The sequence below is a fragment of the Heterocephalus glaber genome, unplaced genomic scaffold (genome assembly GCF_053883595.1).
Source record: "Heterocephalus glaber isolate CG9 unplaced genomic scaffold, H.glaber_assembly_v1.0 deba00001444, whole genome shotgun sequence".
Taxonomy (NCBI): domain Eukaryota; kingdom Metazoa; phylum Chordata; class Mammalia; order Rodentia; family Bathyergidae; genus Heterocephalus; species Heterocephalus glaber.
In genome coordinates this window covers 25,574,102-25,598,469 of record NW_028258297.1, presented here as the reverse complement: position 1 = coordinate 25,598,469, position 24,368 = coordinate 25,574,102, and the positions used below count along the sequence as shown (strand labels likewise).

Genomic DNA, 24,368 nt, shown 5'->3' with positions numbered 1-24,368 from the left:
GCCACACTGGTGTCCCCTGTTCAATCCACTGTGAAAGGCAAGGTACTGAGAGCTTCCTCCTGAGCCCGTCACAGGCAGGAAGGATGCAGCAGAGGATTTTCTGAAAAGCTTACAGCGTCCCTCCAACCCGAGCCATGCTTTTGTGTGTGTGGGTGGTACCAGGGATGGAACTCGGGTCCTTGCACTTGCGAGGCAGGTGGCAGAACCACTGAGCTACATACCCGGCCCCCAGCCATGCTTTTATTTTTCTTTTTAAAAATGGTTTAGAAAGAAATTAAAATCACTGAGTAAGAGAGTGAAAGACAGAACTGTTTGCAAATTTGAGTACATGTTACTTCAGATAATCCACATAAGTTTATGTACATAGTCCCTGAAAAATGTAAACTTTAATAAGGTAAAGGTTCTACATTACACCTGCTGAGGCTGAGAACTGAGAGGTTGTGGGAACCCCGGGGAGAGGTGAAACTAACCATGGCCTCACCCTTCTGAGGAGACGCCAGGCATAACAAGATCTCTGAAACTAATCATTGCCCTGGGAAACTGAGGCAGGCAGACTGCAAGTTCAAGCCAGCCTGGGCAACTTAAGAGACTTGGTGAGGGCCTTGTTTCACAGTAAAAAGGACTGGGATGTAACTCAGCGTGAAGACTGTTCAGCCCCCAGTACCACAAAACAAATGCAGTCATATCCATTCACTGATAACTCATTCCTTTAAAAAAAAAATCCTAAGAAAATCATCCAATAATGGGTGAAAATGCCCTTACAATACTACTTATAATGGTAAAAACTAGAAATTCCATAGTCACTCCCATTATGGGACTTACTAAATTCCGAGAAGGGAAATCAAGTGGAATGCGTTGTTGCTTTGTAACCATTCATTCCATCACTCCCTTATTATGTTTTCAGTGGCCCTTGTAGGCCTTTGCTGCTCATGTTCAGGGTTTTAAGCAAAGAATGGTGGTGACAAGGAACAGAGGTGAGAAATGAAAGTGGGGCCATCTGGCTGGAGTCTAAGAAAAGGAGAGAAGAGTTAAGAATTTCTGGTGTGATCAACTAACTGAGCTTCTACTCAACTAGAGATCCTGCTGTGGTTTGTAAGGATTTCTGGGTCATACACTAAAGGCGTGGTGCCTTTTAGACATCTGAGAGGAAGTGTCCAGGAGGTGAGTACATGTGGTCCTGGATTCCGAAGCCCTGCCCTGTGGAACAGATTTGGTGGAGACAAGCTGAGTGACGTGATGGGACCAGAGGAGAGCGCCCCAAAAGGAAAGCTAGTGAGAGCTGTAGGGAATGTTAATATCAAAAGATTGGAGGAAGAGGAGCAGAGAGGTGGGAAGGAAGCCAAAGTAAGAACGTCAGCAGCCACAGTGTGCTCGAGGAGGAGGAAGGCCGGGATTCCTGGTGATGGACGGAGATTGTCAACTGATAGAGACCCTTCCACACATACAAATGTGACCTTGTGAAACATGCTGTGCTTTAAATACAAAAGTATTGAAACAAAGGGGATTTTTGCTAAACTTTTGAGACCTGTCTGTTAAGCATTATAGTCACAAGGAATTAGATAGCATCCATCGAGTGTGTATTATGGTAAACATGGGGCTGGTGCTTTGTACCTTTCATCTCATTGAATCATCATCATAACCCTGCTGAGTCTGTGGCATTATTTTCATTTCACACAAAAGAACACTGAACTAAGCCTTTAAACCTCGGAGAGGAAAAATAATTTGCCTACAGGATACACCTGACAAACAGAGGAACCAGCGTTCAAACTTGGGGCTGTCCTGCTCCACACCCCCAAGGTTTTCCCTCTGAAATTAAAGTAACTTAAATTATTTTAACTCCCCCCTCCCTAGTAGTATTCATGTGTTCTCAGTTTCAGACACTGGGTAAGGTTGATACGGCAACTTTCAGTAGCATTGTTTACTTTCTCTGCTATTCATTTAACACAAATTTCAATAAAGTAATAGAATTTAGGATTCTCAGAGTAGGTGCTTGGCTCTTCATGTCAGAATACACACATCAAACATGCATGTGCTATATTTCTTGAGTGTGTATGTGTGCATGCACCCAGGAGCACATGTAGGTTCTAGGGCCTAAAACTTCTAAGACTTCTCCCAGGGCCTATGTAAGTGAAGGCTCACCAGCTGCAAAGCAGAGCCACCTCTGTACCTCGTGGGTGTTGTACATCACGTGTGCGTGTGCTTGCAGATAGATGGAGGAACCAACAAAAGCTATTGTCCCTTGACCAACGGACCTGGGTTCCATTGCTCAGTGCAATAGAAGCACGAGTTAATACTACTTATTTCTGTTCTGGAAAATGGAGACGACTTATCAAGAGCTAAATGGGCTGAAAAATTTTTAAGTACTTTTTGAATTTAAGCCAGTGGTCATTTGCTAAGTTAGATGTATAACTGTGCTGTGGCTCACAGTCTTTGCTTTGAGTAGACAAATACATGTAATTTATTTTTAAATATCTTCTGTATTCCAGAGATCCTTTGTTAATACTACTTTTTAAATGTGACATCCCGTCTCTATGGGGATTTGAAGAATGTGTTGATAGGACAGGATGAGTGGTGGCAAAGCTATGTGACAATGGACAGGAGAGCAAAGGGGCTGCCTTCACTTCTTTAGAAATCTGTTGCAGATGAGACACAGGTTTTGTGTATTCCAAAGGCTGAGACTAACAACTGAGGTGCAGAGATTCCGGGACAGCCAGATTCCAACTCAATGGAGACGTCTACCAACTAGAGCTGTTCTAAACTGGTTTGCTTATGCTGTGGCTGGCTGCCCATCACAGGATGTACTCCACCAAAGCCATTCCTTGAGCTGGGCATGGTGACACAAGCCTGTAATTCCAACACTTAGGAGGCTGAGGCAGGAGGATCACTGGGAGTTCAAGGCCACCCTGAACTACATAGTGAGTTAAGGCCAGTCTGAATTACAAAGGACTCTGTCTCAAAAGAAAAAAAGCCACTCCTTGGCAGAGGAAGGGGAGCTGGGAGACTCATAGCAAGCAGAAGATTGAGTCAATCTAAGAAACCTCTAGAATCCTCTCTAGGTCCAGGATTCCAAGTGGGTATAGTCAGATACTATTACCACCAGGCACACACGCTCTGCGCACACAGAATTGCTGCCTGCATGTGGCAGTCACATCAGCATCAGTGTGGGCCTCGCCCATCCCCGGTCAGGATGCCCAGGACTGGGAGCATGGCTTCAGTTTGCCTTCTTTCCCCTTCTTAGCCGGGGCTGTGAAACTGAGGGTGACCCAGACACTTGCCTGCTGCCTGTGAGCTCTGCTGAGGCCTCACACACCTCAGTGATACCAGGAATGCAGTCTGAGTGGTAAGGGAGTGGGGGACAGCTGTCACTCCTGTGACCTGAGCTTTGATGTTTCCTGGCTCTGTGCCGAACTCGTTCTCATGGCCCGGATCACCTCACTGAATCCACACAAGAATCCTGCAGAGGAGACACTGTTCACATCTCCTCTTTCCAGGTGAGGGAGCACAGGCCTGGGGCAGCTGAGAGAAACGCCTCAGGAGCATTGCCTGACTCCAGAGTGCACTCAGAAGTGTGGCCTCCCTGCCCGTGTGCACGCAGTCACAGGAGCACCAGAGAGGGTGGCTTCGTCCCCTCTGGCCTGTGACCAGCGACCTTCTCCAGCCCCAGCACAGGCAACACGTACTCCAGCCCTGTTCCCTCTCAGGTGGCCATCCCTGAACCCTCACTGCAGGTGGCGAGGGAGCTGCCGGGCTTGGCAAGGTGACCGGTACCTGGGCTGCAGAGTCTGCAGTCTACACCCCACACACATCTCCCACCAAGCTGCGTGCCGATGGACACCCTCATGGACACTAAGTGCGCATTTCCTGGCCTCCCCTTAAACGGATAGGCTAATTATGGACCCTTTTTGTGTGTGTCTGATAGTAATCATCAAGAACATAAGTTTAAATGTTTTCATTTTCTATTATTCGTACTACCGAAATAAAACATTGAACAAACCTCAGGATCAAACCCAGTGAGTGTGAGGCCATGTAAATTAGGAAAAGTTCAGGAAAAAAAAAAGTGTTGATTAGGGACTTATTTTTGTATGAGATTAAAATATGAATCATTAAAATAGGACTGTATTTCAAGCTCCGCATCCCCATCTCATGAGAGCTATCACCATGACTACTAGATTTGGAGTCTGTGAGTGCCAGAGCCCTTCCCAGCACTCAGACTCATCACTGGGCTGGGTTCTGCCTTATCCAAGACATTTCCAGGTGTGGTCAGAAGACCTCTGTGTCTTCTTGCTCACTGCCCCTTTTAAAGAGATATCTCCGCACATGGCACCTGCTCTTTGAAGTCTTTTCCGTCAGCAGTAGTAAGTAGTTGGCAGTAAGTTACATTAATGGCATCCACAATTCTAAGGTGGAGGAAGGAACAAAGAGCTCCTGAGGTTCCCTGGGGACTCACTTGGAACGAGGTCGCCAATAGCCACAGAACTTTATTTGGGTACAAAGAGTCAAGAATTGGAGGTTTGGAGAAAGGAAGAAATTAATATGGAACATTTCTCAAGTTCATGCTGAGTTCGGAGCAAAAAATAATGCAGCAATATCTGTAGCCCAAAATATGCAGCTAAATAAAGTTGTTAATTAAAGTAAAGTATCTGTTAAAAATGGCTAAAATTAGAGACAAAGACCCAGTATTTGGTACAATTGTTGACTGCACATCCCCCTGTAGGGAAGGGCTCAGGGGGACAGTCAGCGGCCTGTGGTGTTTTAAAGATTAATTACTCACCCGTACAGGGTTTTGAAGAACCCACCTGCATTGTGAAGTTGGATCTCAGCCGAAGGGGTGGAACTAGATCATGGGGGATTGGGGGGCTACTCAGCGGACACCTCAATACCAAGCATGAGAGAACAGCCCCCACCATCCTCTGCTGGTGACTGATATCTCAAGATGATTTTCTAGATCACCTAGGACCTGAGAGCAATGAATGTTACATATTTTTTAAGGAGGGAAGCATCCCAGAATGTTCCCTAGAGCATTGTGACTAGTTAGCACCTCTGACGGGATTTGTGAAGTTTTTTCACTATTTTCCTGTTCCTGTCTGGAGTTAGGGTGGGTTAAAAGGGCATACTTTTCCCTGTAGGGAAGACTTCTGTGGGTTGTCATTGGAACAGTAAAGACTTTTCCATTAAAGTTTTCTTTGAATAATCTGAAGTGCAAGAACAGATAGATGTAAAAAGAGTATTTTCAGAAAAATCATCGGAATAAGTTGGAACAATGTAGGTCTCCCCTAAAGCCTGGGATATTCATTTGATGAAGTATCATTTTACAGCTACTAAAGCAGTTCAGCAGTGTGGGGACATCACTGAAACCTGACATAGAGGGGAAGCAGTAGACACTAAACAATTCCAGCTGTATGACTCTAGATAGTATTAGTAAGGCTTTTCTCTGAGTGATGGGGTTATAGGTGGTTTCCTTTGCTTTCTGGTTTTGCACATTTTTTTTTTTAACTTGTGTATTACTGTTATAGTCAAAAAGTCTGATTCAAACAATCACGTGGCTCTGACGTTTTGAGTTTCGTGTGCTGTGTCCTGTCCCTGTGAGTCCATGAGGACTGCAAGCCGTCTTGTTCACCATTGTAGCCCTGCTGCGGTACCAGCCGCAGAGCTCAGCTCCATCCACGAGGGCAAATGGTGTTCCATCGCTACTTCTCGTTCCTTTTTCTTCCCAGGTGATGTGCTCTATGAACTCCTTCAGCATATTCTGAAGCAGAGGAAACCTCGGATCCTTTTCTCACCATTCTTCCACCCTGGAAACTCTATTCACACACAGCCGGAGGTCCTCCTGCATCAGAACCACGAAGAAGGTACTAGACAAGACTTCTCTTTCCATGCCTGAGGCTTAGACAAACCCAAGGGTTTTAACTGTTAACGTGACAGGCTGCTCTTATTCATGTGAATTCATTTTTCACTCAACAGACATTTATTGAGTACCTACCGTGTTCCAGTCAGTAGGGGAAATGCCTAGACGAATAAGATGCATACTCTTCCTTTCTGAAGTTCACAGCCTAAGTAAAGCATGAGGGAGATATGCACATAAGTATGAAAGCTTAATTAGTTCGCACCTGAGAGGTATAGTGGAGGGGAGGCTACAACCAGGCACTTCAGGAGTTGTCCTAACGGTTGGGTCTCTGAAGGATTCCTTGATGATTGTCCAGCAGTATTCTGACCAGCAGTGAAGTGGACAACATCCCAGACACAGGAAATGACTTATGAGTGGGGTCGGCCCTTGGAATAGAGAGCAGTTAGATCACATGGGGTTTAGACCTTAACCCCCCTTCCATTGTGATCAGCGCCAATGTGCATGTTCCAGATGGAGAGAAGGAAATAAACCCCCAGGAGCCTTCCCCTGCTTCAGGAGTGATGTGAATTTTGCCACTGAGCTGGGCCGGGGAGGGGGGGCGCTGCTGCCTGGAAGCAGAGCGTGGGGAACTGTTTCTCAGCTGCAGAAGAAAGTGAGAGCAGTCACTGAAGAACCTTGAGCAGGAGGTGATGAAACCCAGGGGTGGGACATGGGACCCAGTGAATGTGGTGTTGGTCAGGGCTTTCTTCACCTGCACCCAAGGAGGTGTGTGGAGGCACTCCGGGGCACGGCTTCTCCAGATCCCCTGTGGCTCCTCCTCTTGGGATTCACAGGAGTCATGGAAGCAAAACCAGAACTGAAGTGTGGCCCCTGAATATAGCTCTAGAGCAGGTGATTGGGTACAGAAATGGCCATAAAAATGTCCTTTGAGCTCAGCTGCGCATCGAGCAGCATTCGGTGTGGAATCACACCTCTGAGGGCCATGGTGTCCACATCCTCCTGCCCAGTTGATCAGATAATGAATATGTGAACATGAGTGATACTTTTTCACACGTACTTTCCTTAGGGCCAGACTACTAGGGGCTTGGGTGCCCCATCTCATGCAGAATTGCCTTACATTGATCCACTGTCCCCAGAAGGTAGGGCTAATTGTTTTTGTCAGCCAATTAAAAAATAAGTTTTACGTTTTAATAAAGATGCCACAGGAGAGAACCTGACTCCAGGCGACCCGTGTCACCTGGATCACCTTGCTTTCATGATGGGAATAATGAGCGAGCATTTCTGGCTTGCTCCCTGCCTCTCTCTCTCTCCCATTCTTTCCTCCCCTGGCTTTACTGGCAGAATTTAGCATCTGATCTCCTCCCTCAACTCGCTTTTTATATTCTTCCACTCTTCCTGCTGTGTTCATTTCTGCCTTGCATAATATCCACCAGCCACTCCAAAAAAGAGGAGGTGAGTTTACGGAAGCCTGATATGAAGGCAAGAATTATACCCTGGCCTGCTTCTTCAGATACAGAATATGTGATAAGTGCCCCCTTCTTATTATTTAAGAAAATTCCATTTGGAATTTCTAGCCCCATTTTAGTCCCAAACTTGATGGCAGGTGTATTGGCTCACCTCATCACAGTTCCTTCTTCCTTTCTCCTGGCCTGATTTGACCTCTCAGTAGGCGTATGTGTTAGTCTTGTTTGCACGCTGGTAAGCTGGAGCTCATCAGTAGAAAAAGCTGCCCTATTCTGAGAGCTACTCTCAGACCAATAAGGACAGATGTGCACTCACACACGCTGTAATGCGTGGTGCTCTCAAGTGTTAGGATGTCAGGTGAGCTCAGTAGGTAAGAGAATGGAGCTAACGAGGCCAAAGTCGGAGGCTTCATTGCTCTGCAGACCAGGTGGCTCTGCTTCAGACCTGGCCCTTAAAAGTACGCAGTGTGCGCCTGGAGACCATTCCTTAAAGCTGGTAGCCAGGAAGCAAGATCTGAGAGCACCTGCCCTGCCCTTTCATCTGTTCAGCCACGGTGTGTGCTGTCAGAGAACAGGTGGACATGGCTGTGAGCTGAAGAGGCTGCTCACAGCGTGCCCAGACTTTCAGATCTGTGGGTGCCTTTGATAAAAGAGGACAAGCAAGAGGTGACTGCATCAGTACAGGCTCCCCACTCCTAGCCTCTTTCCTTTCTCCTCCAAAAGGAAAAAGAACACCACATGGATTGTCTCGAGAATCGATGCTGATGTATTTGATTGTGACGGTAACAGATGATGGATGTGAAAGATCTGGTTCTAAAAAGCCTGTAAGGAGAAATTATACATCTCAGATATTCCTGGATTTATTTTACATAATTAAGGATACATATAAAAATATGCTGGCCCAAGATTACTTATATTGCTATTGACTTGGCTCAGAAATACAGACATGTATACATATATATGCAGGATGAGTATCCCCTATCCAAAATGCTTAGAACCAGAAATGTTTTAGATTTGGGGATATTTGCATGCACATAGATCTTGGGGAGGTGACCCAAGCCTAAACATGAAATTCACTTATGTTTTGTATATACCTTATACACACAGACGGAAGATCATTTTACATAGTAGTTTTGAAGTTGTGATTTTCTACAGTTTCCCAGTGTACCTGCATTTTGACCGCAACCTGTCACATGAGGTCAGGTGAGGTATTTTCCGCTTGTGTGTCAGGTCGGCACGCGGAAGGTTTCGGATCAGTGCTCACTTCAGATTTCAGATGTTGGGTCGACATGTATACGAATGGCAGAACAGGGTACTCCGGAGCGGCCCCACTTGGCTCCTCAGCAGCCTGGCACCATGAGGCGCAGAGTGAAATACAAACAAGGCTTCATTCAGTCCCCAGGACTTCGCCTCATCCCAGCCAACAACTTCAGTTCGGATATTCATAATTTCACAGTGGGAATTTATATCACAAAGCAAATGCGTATTGTTTAGTGTAGCAGCAGTTCCCCCACAGAGCTCTGTGCCTGCAAGACACCAAGATGTCACCCTCCCGACTAGACCAGCGGTCACGCGGCAGCGCCAGAAGGTAGGAAGCTGGTGTTAGCTCAGGGCCCCCCCTTGGCGCCCTGGAGAGGACATCACCCTGACCCGACCCTTCGTTTTATAAACACTTGTTATCTCTGCAGGGTGCTCTGTTCCAAAGTCCAGTGAGGCCTTGAGCAAAACAGTCATCAGGTCACCACCTACATCCAGGGAAACCAGTATTTCCACTCTCTTCCCTTACTACCTAGGAGAAGGGAGGCCGCTATTATATAATTAAGTATCTAATTAAGTTCCCCTTACATTGTTTCATGGTCCTGAGACACTTAGGACAGTGACACAGGGCTCTGTGAAACCACAGCTGTCCCCAACAACTGAGATGAGGTGTGGGAGTGTGAGAAAATTTTTAAAAGATGGGATCTGGAAGTCAGGAAACCAGGTTCTGACCCTCCATTCTCCCAGAGCCTATTGCGAGGGTCAACTTTCTCATTTCTCTGGACCTTGGCTACCTCATTTATGAGATAGGGTTTAGGCTGAATTGTGTCTAAAGTGTCTTATAACTCTAAAATCCTGACATTAATACCCAAGCGATACAAAGATGAGTAAGACATATTCTTCACCCTCAGCGGCTCGTGCAGCTAAAATACGGAAAAGCCTAACAGTTCTGCCTGGCACTACCCCAGAAACAGTAGAAAATCTCTTTTGTCTCATTTTATTGAGAATCTATGACGCTATTGCCCATCTCAGTAGCCAAACTAAGAGCAGCATCATTTATTTACAAATGGAAAGCTCAGTTTAAGCAATTTCCTTTTCTTTGGCTATTATAACTCACTTCATCTCCGTAATATGAATGAGATGGTAGGTGGTTAAATAGAAAGGGACAAAATAAATGATGTTTCTACTTCTTGCCCCAAAACCAGGAAGCAAAGCATTTTTAGAAATTTGAGGCCAGAAAATGATTATAAAGTAAATTTATTTTTCATATATAGTCTAGTGACAACTTCTGTTGATAACTTAGTTTCCAAAGTCAGATGCTTTTTACATTCCATGGAACTAAAAGTAACAAGATTTTAGCTCCTTTCCCAAAAAAGGCTTTGTTCCCCCAAAATATTGTATATGTTCAGTTGCTCCTGGTCCTTGGAACTACTTAAATAGTGATTCCCTGAAAGCTCACGGGGCCACAAAATAAAAACTTGCAGTCTCAGCTGAAGTCTCCAAGTGGGACAGCTCTGTAAAGTGAGCACTGTAGAACAGGACAGACACAATCTGTAGGGAGAAGGAACAAGATCTGTTTCTCTAATATTCTTACTCCATCACCCCATTGGGGCCCTCCTGTCATTTAAACTTTTCAGTCCCACCCTTTCCTATGCCTCAGCTAAAAGACTATGAGAGATCATTTTTATCCTTTTGAGAACATTCACACACACAGTCCTGTGATCATTTCTGTGACAGAGGACAACGGAGTTTCAAGAGGGCAGTCCCGCTCTAGTGGCAGCTTTTTGTCACAAGATGAACATGGATAGCTCATGTCATTATGAGAAATTTCACACTTTGAAATTTTGTGCACCTCAATTTTCCCTAAAACTAGCCCATGGAACAGCCCAGATAGTAGAGAGCAATCATTTCTTTGTGGGGGGCAGGAGAGTGTCACATTCTGCAGTGGCCCAAATAAGTTTCATTTCTATGATTGCTTTCTTGAAGGAAACATTACCCAACCTCCACCACCTAACCCAAGTGCCCAACATTGTTTTGAAAGAAGAAAATCTTAATAAGGTAATTAAATATGAGGTGTATGAATCTGTTTCATAATCACAGAATAATAGCTAACATTTATTGGGTGCTTGTTGTATGCCAAGTCCTTCTAAGCTCTTAAACCTTTAAATCATTTAATCTTCAGTGCCACCCTATAAAAAGGTAATATTATTATCATCATTTTATAGATGAGGAAATAGAAACCAATAAAGTAATAAGTCCCCAGATCAAGTAGCAAAGCTTAGATTTCAGTGCAGGTAGGATAGACTCTCGTGCTGTGTTGATACCCCCTGCAGCAAGAATGAACAGACCAAAGTAACATTTTTGTAAATATTTATCAATGCAGAAACCCTGAAAACAGGGAGAATGATTGAAAGATGCATCAATGTGGAGATTACTTATGGAGTTGTGGAATGCCAGGGCAATTTTCAGACCACCTGCCTGGGGGACAGTGTGGCAGGTCCCAGTGCCCCTGCTATGGTACCGCCACACGGAAGCAAGCAGAATCTCAGAGAGCTCTTGAGACCCCAGCGTATGTCTTTTGTCCATGATTTTAAAACTCAGGCTGAATGGAATGGAATGAATGTAGAGATGGCTGGTGCCCTCAGAATGAACGGATGGCCTGATGAAACTCGCATCCTCTGAGACAGGTGGCTTCTGAGTCAGAGTGGTCCCCAAGCCGTCATCTTGCTTGGGGACCAGCACCTCGGTGCAGGTCCCTCCTGGGAAGACTGCCCTCATCACTGCTGTCACAGGTAGAGGAAGTTTCTATCTGCCTCGGCCATATCCTGATACTGGTTGTAAAAACCGCCCCGATTCTCTAGTCTTGCTAGAGTGCTGCTGAACAAAGAGTCAAGCTTGGGTTTGATGTCTTCTACATTTAGCCATGTAGTATATGATGGCACCAAGAGCATAAATGGTACACGTGTATACTCTGAATCAAACCTCCTGGGTTCAAATCCCAGCACCTCAGTTTACCAGCTATGTGTCTTAGGCAAGTGACTTAACTTTCTTGTGTCTCCATTTGCAAAAGAAGGAAAATAGTGGTACCTATCTCATAGAATTGATAAAAGAAATGAGTTAATATGATAAACGTCCTTGAAATAGCACCTTTCAGATAGCAACCAGTCAATAAACGTCATTCACTGTCATGATTCAATATTTCTTACCATTACTTGGTTGAAGTGTTGTCCTTTTATTTTTTTTGGTAAATTTATAGCTGTGATGACAAAATGCACACAATACAGCACTTACCATCTTACCTATTTTTAAGTGTACTGCTTAATAGTTTTAAGTATATTCACATGTTATGCAGTTTTTTAAATTCCAATTCCAGTTTTCTTAGCCATTTTCCTTACTGCAACTGCAGGCACCTTGTGTGTGCACCAGATTGGTGTATCCCAGGCAGGAGAGAGGCCTGGTGCCTGCCCTAGATACTTCCAAGGATTAACTGGGCACCATTGATACCATAGTTTCTGCAGGGAAATACATTTAAAATGCCACTCTTAATTACTTTCAGAACACACCCTGTTTTGAAGTGAGCACTGCTTGCCTTACCTCGAGGCACCTGGCACATGGTGGTTCCTCTGGGACATTTTTGGAAGCTTTCTGTTTAAGGACAGGGTGGACCTTTTTATCCCCTTTCCACCCTCAGTCTTGAATCTGGCAGCAGGTAACGACAGGTCCCACCAAAGAAGAGCAGGCCCAAAGTTGGACTTCCTGTTCCCTCCTTAGAGATAAGGAAATGGCGGGTAACAGCCTCTTCTTCCTGGTGAACCGCCTGTGTTTCAGGGCTAGGGCAGCGTGACCTTTTACCCTCTGACCTTTCTCCCCACTGCAATATTTGCTTGCCATGGCAAAGTAAGGGCACTGAGTTTGCAGAGGGCCTCTTGGCATCTTCTCCACGCTCGCTCTTCTTCAGGGGAGATGCACTCACCCTCTCTGCCTCCTCCAGTCCCCTCTAGGGTACTTTTAGCTCTAGGGCTACCTTGCTGTCTTAGGCGAGGAGTTTATGAACAAGAGATCCTTACATACATGAATAACTCTCCCAAAAAAAGGCAGGAAGTCTCAAAGAAACTTCCTTTTACCCTGAGGGAAATGCCATCAGATGCCCTTGAGCTAAGAGGACTGTGATCAGTTTGATTTCATCTCCAGAGAAGGGATCTCTCAGTGTAAGGGCTCCATCTTATTGTTCTCCTGGCTGCTCCGAGACTCTGAAGCCTTATCTCTGTGCTATGCTGACCCCGCTCCCTAGACTGACAGGTTTACCCCACTGCTCTAATTCGCTTATTTGAAATCTGATCCCTTGATTTCTTAATTCACTGCTTTTGGCTGCTTTCTTGAGACTGGGGGAGACTCGTATTCTGCCTGTGAAAAGCAAGACTGTTTCCAGCCAGGAGCTGGAAGCCAGCTCTTTCTGGGTCTGCAGATTCTAGTAGGTGTTCTGTGCTAACCCACCAGGACAACAGCAGCCCCTCCCCTGTAAGGAAGGTTAAACCTGAAAGTTACCCATCTTTTTGCTTATAAAATTCTGGGAGCTTCATAGGATTTTTTTTTTATGACTTCAAACATATGCAAATCCTATACTCCAAAATGTGGGGCCATAGTCTTCTCAGGCCCTACAAGGGAATCCAGTGACCTGGCAACTGGTTGGGGTGAACAGACTGACATGTCTGAGCAGAGTGTCAGTAGGAAGTCCCCAGACCATGCAGAAGTTGGAACCTTGAGGACAAGGAATCAGGACTGGGTGGAAGGGCAATATCAGCTTACTAGGAAAGAAAAAAATAAAATGATAACAGCTTAGTAGGATTGGTATAAAAAAAGTACCACAAACTAGGCGGGCATTGAAACAACAGAAATTTACTGACTCAGTGTTCTGGAGGCTAGAAGTCCAAGACCAAGGTATGGCAAGTTTGGGTTCCTTCTTAGGGCTGTGGAGGGAGATCTGTCCCAGGCCCCTCTCCTAGCTCCTGGTGGATTGCTGCCAGTCCTTGGCATTCTAGACTTGAGATCTGCTTTCCTCCTCAGTATTCTCCCTGTATGAGTATCTTTATGCCCAAAGTCCTCTTTGATGTGGCCACCAGTCGTATTGGATGACTGATAACTAATTACACCTCAAGAGCCCTCTTTCCAAATAACACCACATTCTGAGGCACGAGGGGTTAGGACTTGACCCAGTTAATGTGAGGGGAGGGGCACAGCCCAACCCAGAGTGGGTAAGGGAATTCGAGTGTGCCTGTGAAATACATTTCTGCTTCAGGAGCCTTTAACTACAGCCTCGAGCCTTCAGCCTTTGCTTAGCTCTTCATATAAGTCAGAGTTCCCTCTAAGATTTGACAAAACTGTGCTGGGATGAGGTCCCCTTTGGAACAGTGTGCAGCACAGTGGGCTGAAACTGACGAGAGTTACCTTCTGGGCTGTCGATCACATCTCCCTGACTCCCTTCTTGGAGCATCATGGTGCCCTGGGGAAAGCACGATAGCGGAAGTGTGATCCGGGCCTGTGAGATGTAAATGTGAGACTAGCCTTTCTTTGCTCATGCCCGGGAATTTCCCAGGCAAAACCCCTGTCTTTCATAAAAGGCAGATTTCTTTTTTGTTTTAGGTTTACTAGCTATCTATTATTTACATGATTAAATTGGGGCAGATTTTGATGAATTTCAAGTAGAGAAACTTTTCTAATGAATAAAAGGAAAGAGAATGAGAAATCAGACCTTTTTTATTTAAAGTCCTGATTTATTTTGACCTCTTTAGTGCTTAGAGGAGGAGGATTATTTGTGACTAAAACAGGTTCACAAAGAGAAAGTTTGGGATCAGAAAACACTTTCAACCAGAAAGATAATTCCCAGCAGTCCTTGGGCTTTCTTCCTCCTATCCTTCTGTACCCACACTGACTAATTGTATGTGGCTTTCCCTCCCTCTTCCTTGTGTATTTCCCTCCATTATCAAGACCTTCAGAAAGGAGGGCAATGTGGACAATTTCCCAGTTTCCCAGCTGGGCAGCTCACCAAGAACAAACCCAGACATCAAGGCCAGACCAAAAAAATCTTCATGTTTTAGACAGAAGACTCCTACATCTGGGGGATTTAATGCACCCAGTGTCCACACAGTACATTTCCTGTGTCCGGAGCGTCTCTGCCTGCCGGCTCTGGTCTCATAAGTTTCCATACCCTGCTGCCAACTTATAATAACAGAGGCAGCAGGCAGCAGGGTAGGAACGTCAGAGCCCGCTCCGCTCCATACGTGGGATCATGCTTTGCAGACTGAAACAAAGCCTGGAAGGTGTCATCACAGGCCTTTCAGCCTTGACAGTGGTTGTGCCCAGACCACCAGGAGCCTGGAATTAAATACCCTCAGATCCAGTTCTCTACCATTAATGTTATCAACTTCATCAAGTACTTCCTCTTTGAATGGTGTCTGCGGAGAAATAAATAAATCAAGCTCCTCCAAGTCCTGTTCCTGCCCGGATCCTGAGTCAGAAGTAAAATCTGAGTTGAATTATCTAGAGCACTGTCTCACTCCTTCATTGTTCCCAAAGATCTGGGCAGGAACAGAGAGTGAAATCTCCCAGGGACATTACATCAGTTCCTCTTTTACCCTTGGCATGAAAGTTCTTCCTCTCATAGTCCTCCCAGACTTCCTAAGGCTTGCCCTGAGTGCACACCCACATGCTGTGCCTTGAAGCCAGGACTTCAAAGAAAGGCTGCAGGTAACCAGATTACTGACCAACACCCGTGTCCGCTGTGAAATTTATAAGGCGGGAAATGGATTCAGGAAATGGGATTTTTTTTTTCAATACATGGTCTTCATCATCCTTAAGTATTTTTAAACCTTAACAAGCTTTTAAGTAAGGAGACATTCCCGAAAATGGCATTTAGAAGAAAATATATGAAAGTTCAAAATGAAACTGTCTTGAATAGTTACGTCCAATGATCATATTCTGTGAAAAATGAAAAGTGAAACGTGGACAAAAGATAAACTCATTTTTATGGGCAGTAGAATTGAGATCCATATGAGCTATATAAAAAAAGAACTTGCCTTGTCCCCAGAAGACTGCAGATCATTTCTATCATAAGATTATTAAATCTTAGCCATTATAGTTAACTCCCTAACTCCATTGGCCTAGTCAGTACCCTGAATGCATTATATAAATGCATTTGGGTCAGAATGAGAAAGTTGGTGCTTGTCACTCCAACCTGTACCTTTGCGAGGTTGATTAAGTACTTAAAAAAGAAACTCTTTATAATGGAAAGTACCAAACCTACACCAAAGCAGAGAGAACTAAAATGGAACACCGTGTACCCCCACCCCCAGTTTTGGTAATCAGCCCATGGCCGGTCTTGTTTCTGCTGTACTTCACTTACTCTCTCCTTCACTGTCCCAGACTATTTTAACGCAAATCCCATTTTATCTATAAATATATTAGTATAGGTCTAAAAAGGTGAAGTCTCTATAAAATAATACAGTACTAGCACATCACCTGAAAACCAGTAGTTTGCATTTTTCCAGCTATCTTATAAATGTTTTTTACAGTTTGAATCAGAATGCAGACAGCATTCTAAACACTGCAAGAGGTTGATGTCTCTCTTAAATCTCTTTCAGCCCATCATTTTCCACCCATAACCTTCTTGTGTATGCTTGAGCACTGTCTCTTTCTCTCTTTGGATTTTTTGTTTTTGTTTTTGTTTTTGTTTTGTTTTGTTTTGGTACCGGGGATCGAACTCGAGTCCTTGAGCTTGTGAGGCAGGCACCGGAACCACTGAGCAGCTAAATCCCCGACCTCTTTCTGGGTTTTTTTAAAAGAATTTCTTTCCCCTATACATGGTATGGGTTGAATAACCCTTATCCAACATGCTTGGGCCCACATGTGCTTTGGAATTGGATTCTTTTCCAAGTTTGGAATACTTACTGTACATGATGAGATAGTTTGGTTGATGGGGCCTAAGTCTAAACATGAAAATCATTTATGTTTCAAGTAGTATATACCTTATGTACATAGCACAAAGGTAGTTTTATAGAATGTTTTAAATGTCTTGATGAAACAAAATTTCATGATGTAGAATTTTCTGTGTGGGATTATAGAGACATTCAAAAAGTTTCATATTTTGGATTAAGTGTGTTCAACCTGCTCCTCCTGCTTCTCCCCACCACCGCTTCCAGCTGCTTTCAAGGTTTTCTCTTTAACTTTGGTTTTCAGCAGTTTGACTGTAATGTGCCTGAGTGTGGTTTTCACTGTGTTGTACTCTGCTTGGGGTTCACTAAGCTTCTGAATCTTTAAGTTTGTTGTTGTTGATGACGATGTTATTGTTTCTATATTTGGGTGCAGTCTGGCCATTAACCCCCTCTCCCCACTTTTTCTGTACTCTCCTTCTTGGACACCAATTACATGTGTATTAGACCACTTGATGTTGTAATTTGCTTTTTTAAAAATTTTTATTGATTTCAAATTTACTAACCCTTTCTTCCCTTATCTCCAGAATGCCATTAAGTTCATCTAGTTTAATTTCCCATTTTTGATATTGTACATTTCAGTTGTAGAATCTTCATTTTAACAGTTTCCATTTTGATAGTTTCTGACCTCACTCATTATGATCCTAAGTGCATGAATTTACTTAGAATAACTATATTAATGTCCTTCTCTCCTAATCCTGACATCTAAATGATCTCAAGATCTCTTTCTCTTGAATGCCTTCATCTTGATTATAGGTCACATTTTGTTTCTTTTCATGTCTAGAAAATTTTTGTGAAATACTGAACATATAGATAACACATTGTAGGGATGTTGAATTGTTACATTCCTCTGAAGAGTGCAGACTTTTGTAACACCAGGCAGTTAATTTATTAGCAGTCACTTTGAATTTGTGTAGTCTTGGTCTTACATTTCATTAGGACAAATCTGTTTCAGTTTTGCCCAGAGATGTTGTCATTATCGGGTAGTGGATACCCGGTAGTGTTTACAGACCCTTCTAACTTGATGAGACTCAGATTATGAACTCTTCTCTCTACTGCAGTAGTCAGGAGCTGAGACTTCTCCTGTCTTTAAGGAATTTGCTCAAAAGCAATAGTTTCCTCTGCTAATATGTTATTCAAGAGGCAGACAACAATTTGAGAGAATGTTTATATAGCATTCTAGTAGCTGTCCCTTCTGAGGCTCCCTCCTATATGAGATTTGCTCCCACAATTCTTTGCCATTCTGTCATCTATGTATTTTATCCTGTGACAGCTCAAGCACTGCTGTTTGTCTTGTAACTGCCCTCTGCCATGTAGACTAGAGGGTACACGCAGGGGAAATCCATATAAATATGAATCTCTCTCTACAGTTCCCCCCTTTCAAGGATAATATCTTCAATTTTTGTCTGCTTTTCATTATTCCCCAGTATATTCAGATCTTTTTTTTAATATATTATATCCAGACTCTGTAATTTTTAGCTGTAGGAAAGTTAGTCTGATACAAGCCACTCAGCCATGATTAAAGCTAGAATCTCACCTCTTCTTTAATAGGTAGCTGATGGCAGATCGTAAATATTTCATCATTCTTTTCATATCTAACCGTAGAGCCTGGTCGCTGGTCCCCAGCAAAATACTGAGGTACTCCTCATTCTTTTATGTACTTGTCTAGTACCCCACTGCTTAGAGGCATATTATACTTTAAGTTTCCTGTTGATGGCTATTCCAGGCAGCAGATTACACATTAGTCACAAAATAAGATCATCTTTACCTTCAAGATGATCTTTTAATATCATGAACAGTATTTCCTTTGTTCACTGTCTTATGTGCTAGGTGAGATCCAGCGGAACTTAAAAAAGAAAAACAAATCCCTATTTTCCTGTTAATGCAGTGTAAAATTTGAAGAAACCACCACCTCTGTCTCTGTTTACTGACTTTATCAGAGTCCATTATCTCCTTTATGAGCTCTTCATATAGATACTGTCTTAGTGGTCGGAGGTCACAGCTTTGACTTGCTTTACTTAGAACCTTGAGCAACTCTTTGAGCAGAATAGGGGTCAGCAAGCATGTACATCCTTCTGGTGAGACAGCTTAGAGAACGTGACGAGACCTCATTAAGATGGATGTGAACCCCTCTGGAAGGTGCCATTTCCTGGCACATCCCCATTCTTCTGAGCCCTAGCAGGGATCCCAGAGCCCACCTGTTTGCTGGTCCATGCCTAAGCCAACCCCCAAAGCTGTACCTACTGCTGAGCTGTGCACACTTCTGACTTTGTCCTCAGGAGCTTGTAAATTCAGGTGGGGTGGGGTATCCATCCATCCATCCATCCATGCTTCTCACTTACCTCTACCTATCTCCGACATTTGACGGTGCTCCTAAAATTCTCTCAAATACAAGATTGTCATCCTGTAAAAGAGTCCCACTGCTTATGCTGAAAGCAAGGGGTTTTTTGTTTGTTTTTTGTTTTGGGGGCTTTTTTTGGTACCGGGGATCGAACTCGGGACCCTCCGCTTGCAAGGCAGGCACCGGAACCACTGAACTAAATCCCCGGCCCCTGAAAGCAAGTTTTGATAGGACTTTGTACCCTAGTTTGTATGTGACAAAGCGATAAATATTGCACTGAGTACATAGATTTCTAGAATTGGTCTGGAGTCTGGTTCTGACCTCTCCACTGGGTGTGTGACCTTGAATAAGTTGGCTCAGTTTTGTCATCCAAAAATAGGACCGATAGTGGTCTGTTCTGCTTAGGAGTAAGTTTTAAACAATGAAGTCTGGTACCTAAATATTGTTTGTTAGTCATCATCGTGATTAGCAATAACGACTCGTGGACACTCTATGGAAATTTGGTTGTAAGACTCCAAGTTGGTAAGAGCATCTAGAGAAAACTCCCTAAGGGTCCTTCCCCTCTCTGAAACCCACACGGAAGAGTCAGGTGAGAAGATAAAGGATGGAGGTGGGGCTCGTGTTAATCAGCCACTTCCAGGTGGTGAATCCAATTCCTAGTTTGAGCAATAGGAAAACAACTTCAAGTATGTGTACTTGAATTTTGTGTAGGCAACAAAAAAGACAATGCGTGCTGGGGCGAAGGGGGCTTTGTGAACACGTAAAACTGCTTCAGAACGCATGTGGGGCCCCCGCCTACCCTTCCCTGGGGCCTGACTGTCTCTTCCTCTGCCCCACAGATAACTGTGTCCAGAGGACCCCCCGGCCGGCTGTGGACACAGCACACCACAACCCTCCCACCATTGAACTCTTGCACCGCCCCAGGTCACCCATCACGACAAATCACCGGCCTTCTCCCGACCCGGAGCAGCGGCCCCTCCGGTCCCCCCTGGACAATATGATCCGCCGCCTCTCCCCAGCTGAGAGGGCCCAGGGTCCGCGGCTCCACCAGGAGAACAACCACCAGGAGTCCTACCCTTTGTCAGTGTCTCCCATGGAGAACAATCACTGCCCGCCTTCCTCCGAGCCCCACCCGAAACCCTCCAGCCCACGGCAGGAGAGCACCCGAGTGATCCAGCTGATGCCCAGTCCCATCATGCACCCCCTGATCCTGAACCCCCGGCACTCCGTGGATTTCAAGCAGTCCAGGCTCTCCGAGGACGGGCTGCACAGGGAAGGGAAACCCATCAACCTCTCCCACCGGGAAGACCTGGCGTACATGAACCACATCATGGTCTCAGTGTCGCCGCCGGAAGAGCACGCCATGCCAATCGGGAGAATAGCTGGTGAGTTCCGGGGCCTTACTCCTTCCTCAGCCTTGCAGCTGGCCTCACGCCGTTGCCAATTAAGTGCCCACGGCGGCTGTGGGAGGGTGAGTGGAGGTTTCAGCCTGGGTGAGGCAAAATCCCTAATAGCCTGGTTGATGAGCCATGGGGAGGGAGTAGTTAATGAGCCTCAGAAATGTTAAGAAACAAATGTCCTAGGTCCAGCTTATAAGGAGAGTCGCATCAGAATCATGGCTAAGGGAGAACGTTGAAAATCAAAGGTTTATGAGCATGCTAATAGCCCTGTCCTGAGGTTTCCAGCAAATTAATGACCAGACATGGCATAAAGAATCTTTGTCTCACATTCGTGCCTGCAATTCCGTCGTGTGGGTAGCTTCACCTTGAGAGGAAGCAGGAAAGGAAAACAGGATTATGGGGTTGGAGGCAGGTGTTGCTGGGTCTTTTGGACAGAAGAAACCACTCCCAGATTCTTATTTTATGATGACAAGTTCAAATCTGCTTATGTAGGACAAGCAGCCAGTGGAAACCAGTGAAGAAAAATCTACTCATTCCCTTCTGGCTAGTCTGCCCATAATTGACATGAAATCATCCTCCAAAGCCTCATGCCCCATCTGGCAAGGTGAACTCTTTCCCTAGAGTCTCGCTGCATTCACAGGATACTTGTTGAGCACCTACTGTGTGCAGATGAATGTGTCAGGCACACAGTGTGCAGACTTGATGTAACACACAGTGCCTTTGTCATCCAGCATTGATAGTTCAGTGGGAGACTAATGTGGGAAACACCAAGATACAAGGCAGAAAGAAATAAGTCCTGTGCGGCATTCCTGTCATGTATAAGTATTCATTGAGCACCTGTTGTGTGCCATAATAATAAAGCGAAGCAAAGGAAGATGTATTCTGACTGGAGAAACCAAGGTTTCCCGAGGAGGTAGCTTGATACGGAAATGATTCTGGTCTCCACAGTGGGAAGGGGGCCCAGAGTAGAGAACAGAGCTCACAGGGACAGGTGAGAAGTGCCCCTTCCTCTGGAAGCCCACAAGGATACAGCGATGCCCATAACAGCAGGTACTTCTGCAGGCCGCCTCCACCTCTGCCTCACCTGACCTTTTGTTTGAATCATTTGCTTCTCTGGCCCTAAGCGCACCTGTAACATTGTCGGTTTTATTATTGTAAGTAATTTACATCAGACATGTTGAGTCAAGGACAGAAAATGGAATCTGGGGATGTAGCTTAGTGGGAGAGTGCTTACTTAGCATATGTGAAGCCCTCATCCATGGAACCATGAAAGGGAAAGAAAAGGAACAAGGAAGGGACAGAGGAAAGGGTAAATAAGTATGTTTAAAACTTAGATGTTTCAGAAACCTATGAAAATGGAATATATTTTGGATTCAATTAAAAATGATGCCTCAGGTTTGGGGGTGCAGAGATGGGAGTAGAATTTCACTAATGAAGAAGTAGGTGGCTGCTGGATGGAGGGGATTCCCGTTGTTGTTCTCTTTCCTCTTACACATACATTAGGGTTTTCTGTTTTTGTTCTGTGGCACTAGCTATCATCAGCAGGGCCAACCCCACGTGGGTTAAGACCAGTTGGCACTAAATTTCCCAGTCTGGCCTCGAACTTGGACTCTTCCTGCTTCAGCCTCCCCATGGGTCGTATTGTAGGTGTGTGCCACCATACATTGGGGGCTCTTAAATAATTAAAAACTGCAGGAGTGGGGGGGTAGGGGACAAAGAGTTCAGGCAAAAATGTGAATTTCCTCAGATAACTGGAGGAAGAGGATAGGGCCAGAGCATTGCTGTGAATGAGATAAATGATCTTCCGCTTTCCATGCAAGACCCTTCTTGGCTGCATTGTCTGCAAAGCAGGGTTTGTAAGTTTCGAAACAGTATCTTAGTCCTGAACCGCAGCATCATCTGGTGGTGGATACTGTGTCATCTGGGGAAGACTACCACCGACCAAGTGCTGAGCCTTGTGTCTGTGGAACACACCACAACAGGACTCCTTGCTTTCTTGGTGGCTCTGGGAAGTCAGTATTCATATAAAATAATCCTCAGACCCAGATCTTTTGGGGAATCTATTAACTCCTTCAGGAAGACAGAGTCCTCTAAAAAGAATGATGAAAGCTATCATGGTATATTCAAAAGTTTTAAATGTCCAGATATATCCATAAACTAATTTAACCAAAGCCAAGATTAACTAATTTAACTGAAAGCTATTGTTTTTCTCAGGGGTGCAGTGAGAGGAATGGATTGGGCAGTGTCTGAAATTCCTTCCCATTGTGCAAGTCTGCAATCTGACTCTAGTCGTGATTCTGAAACTTTCTAAAAAGGTCTCAGCAGTTCTCGGCTCCCGTGTTCTGCCATGAGAGCCCCTGCCTCTGTGCCTCAAACCCCTGCTGTCTTTCTGGACTACTCAGGTCCTTGGAAAATGGAGTGTGTCCATGCGAGGTCAAATTCACTGGGCGGCTCCTATGTACAACGTAAGGTTCTTTCATTACCGAGCAGCCATAGGAAGCCGCTAATCTCTATAAAGCAGCTGTTAGATGAGAAAGCTTAGTCCCTTAAAGCTCTTTAAAAGAGCACAGCACAGAGAGAAGGTGCTGAGAATGTCACGCCGATGAGCACTGTAGCTGGAGGATGTAGACGGAAGCAGACCTCATGGATGTGAGTCAGGAAACAAAGCCCAGTTCTCACCACCAGATGCAGTTTGCTCAGAGACACTAGGAGTTGGGCAGTCGGACACCTTCCACCTTCCACCTTCTGCATTCTTGCAGGAGTGGGCGTTCACAGAGGTGTAGGACACAGTCTGTATCAAGGAGCTGAGCACCGTGAGCTAGGAAATTTGAAGCGTGTGAAACGTGTCTTAGGAAAATTCCTGTTCCTGTCAGGCACTGTTGGAAGTCAGGGGAGGCTGTGTGGCGGGCTGGCTCTTAGCCGGGCCTACAAGAATGCTTAGCATGTGGACACGTGGAGAGGAGAGCAAGAGAGTCGTCCCAGAGGAAGACAACCTGCAGGAAAGCACACAAGATAAGGCCCAGCGGTTTTTTCCTACTTTGGGAAGAAATGTAAACCCAAGAATCCAGGTCTATGCAGGTCAATTAAAAATCCATCAGTTTTCATGAATTTTTTTTTTAACCTCTTAATACATAAATCTGCCTTGCATCCTACAATTAAAAGGTTACATGGAAAGTTAGGAGTCTACTTGGGATTACCCTGTAGAAAAACTAAAACAACAAAGATAATGAGTAGGTGGTTGGCAGTTTAAACGAAGGCCACAAATTAGATCTATTTAATTATGTAGCTTAACTTTTAAAGGATAAGAAGGACTTGTCATGAGAGTTTAACAAGGTGGAATGCTTGGCCTTTATAGGAGAGTTTAAACAGGACGGAGTGAGAGGCGTTCCCTAGGTTCCGTTTTTTATGGAATAGCTAGTGATGCATGTAACAATGAGCAAGTTCCTTTTTTTTCCTGTTTTCTACTTAGTATCTTCAGGAAAGGACTGCTGGGGATTGAGGAGCAGCTGGAAGTATCTGTCATCTTCTGAAACATTTCCCTACCTGCAAGTTCCGTCCGGCCTGTGTCTCCCCAGTATTTCATAGGCAGAGGGTAGAGCGGCCCTTGTGATGGTGGGTGTCATGGTCTCAGGATGCACAGGGGCCCCCCGTTATCCATGGTTTCAGTCCCCCGTGGTTAACCAGGGTCCAAAAATATTGAATGGAAAATTCCAGAAATCTGAGTTTTAAACTTTCATTACAGAATATCACAGTTGTTCTGTTTTACTAGTCATTGTTGTTCATCTCTCACTGTGCCAAACTTATAATTTAAACATTATCATGTGTGTTTATATGTAGGAGAAAACATAGCAGATAGGGAGGGAGTTCAGGCATCCCCTGGAGGTCTTAACAGGTAATCCTGCATGGATAAGGGAAGCTACTTGTGCTGTAATCCCTTCTTAGGACCAGATGATTTCAAAACCAGAAGCATGTTTTACAGAAGAAGGAACTAACCGAGATTCAGCCACACCCGTATCGCAGCCTCGTACACTCCTGCCCAGTGTTGTTCCTCAGACGCTGTTCCTTCTACCCCAGGCC

At 44.8% G+C, this 24,368-nt stretch overlaps 1 protein-coding gene across 6 annotated transcripts in view; it reads left to right on the top strand.

Annotated features, from left to right (window-relative positions):
• Etv6 (ETS variant transcription factor 6) overlaps positions 1-24,368 on the top strand; it is a 217,539-nt gene that overhangs the window by 177,083 nt on the left and 16,088 nt on the right. For 5 of the 6 annotated variants that reach the window (XM_021259176.2, XM_004845875.3, XM_087214089.1 and 2 more), the window contains 2 exons: positions 5,715-5,849; positions 19,731-20,276. In XM_021259176.2, coding sequence (XP_021114835.1) covers positions 5,715-5,849; positions 19,731-20,276 — 681 coding nt within the window. Of the gene's footprint in view, positions 1-5,714; positions 5,850-19,730; positions 20,277-23,760; positions 24,046-24,368 lie in introns of those variants that run through there. The other variant, XM_087214091.1, reaches the window with a different exon arrangement.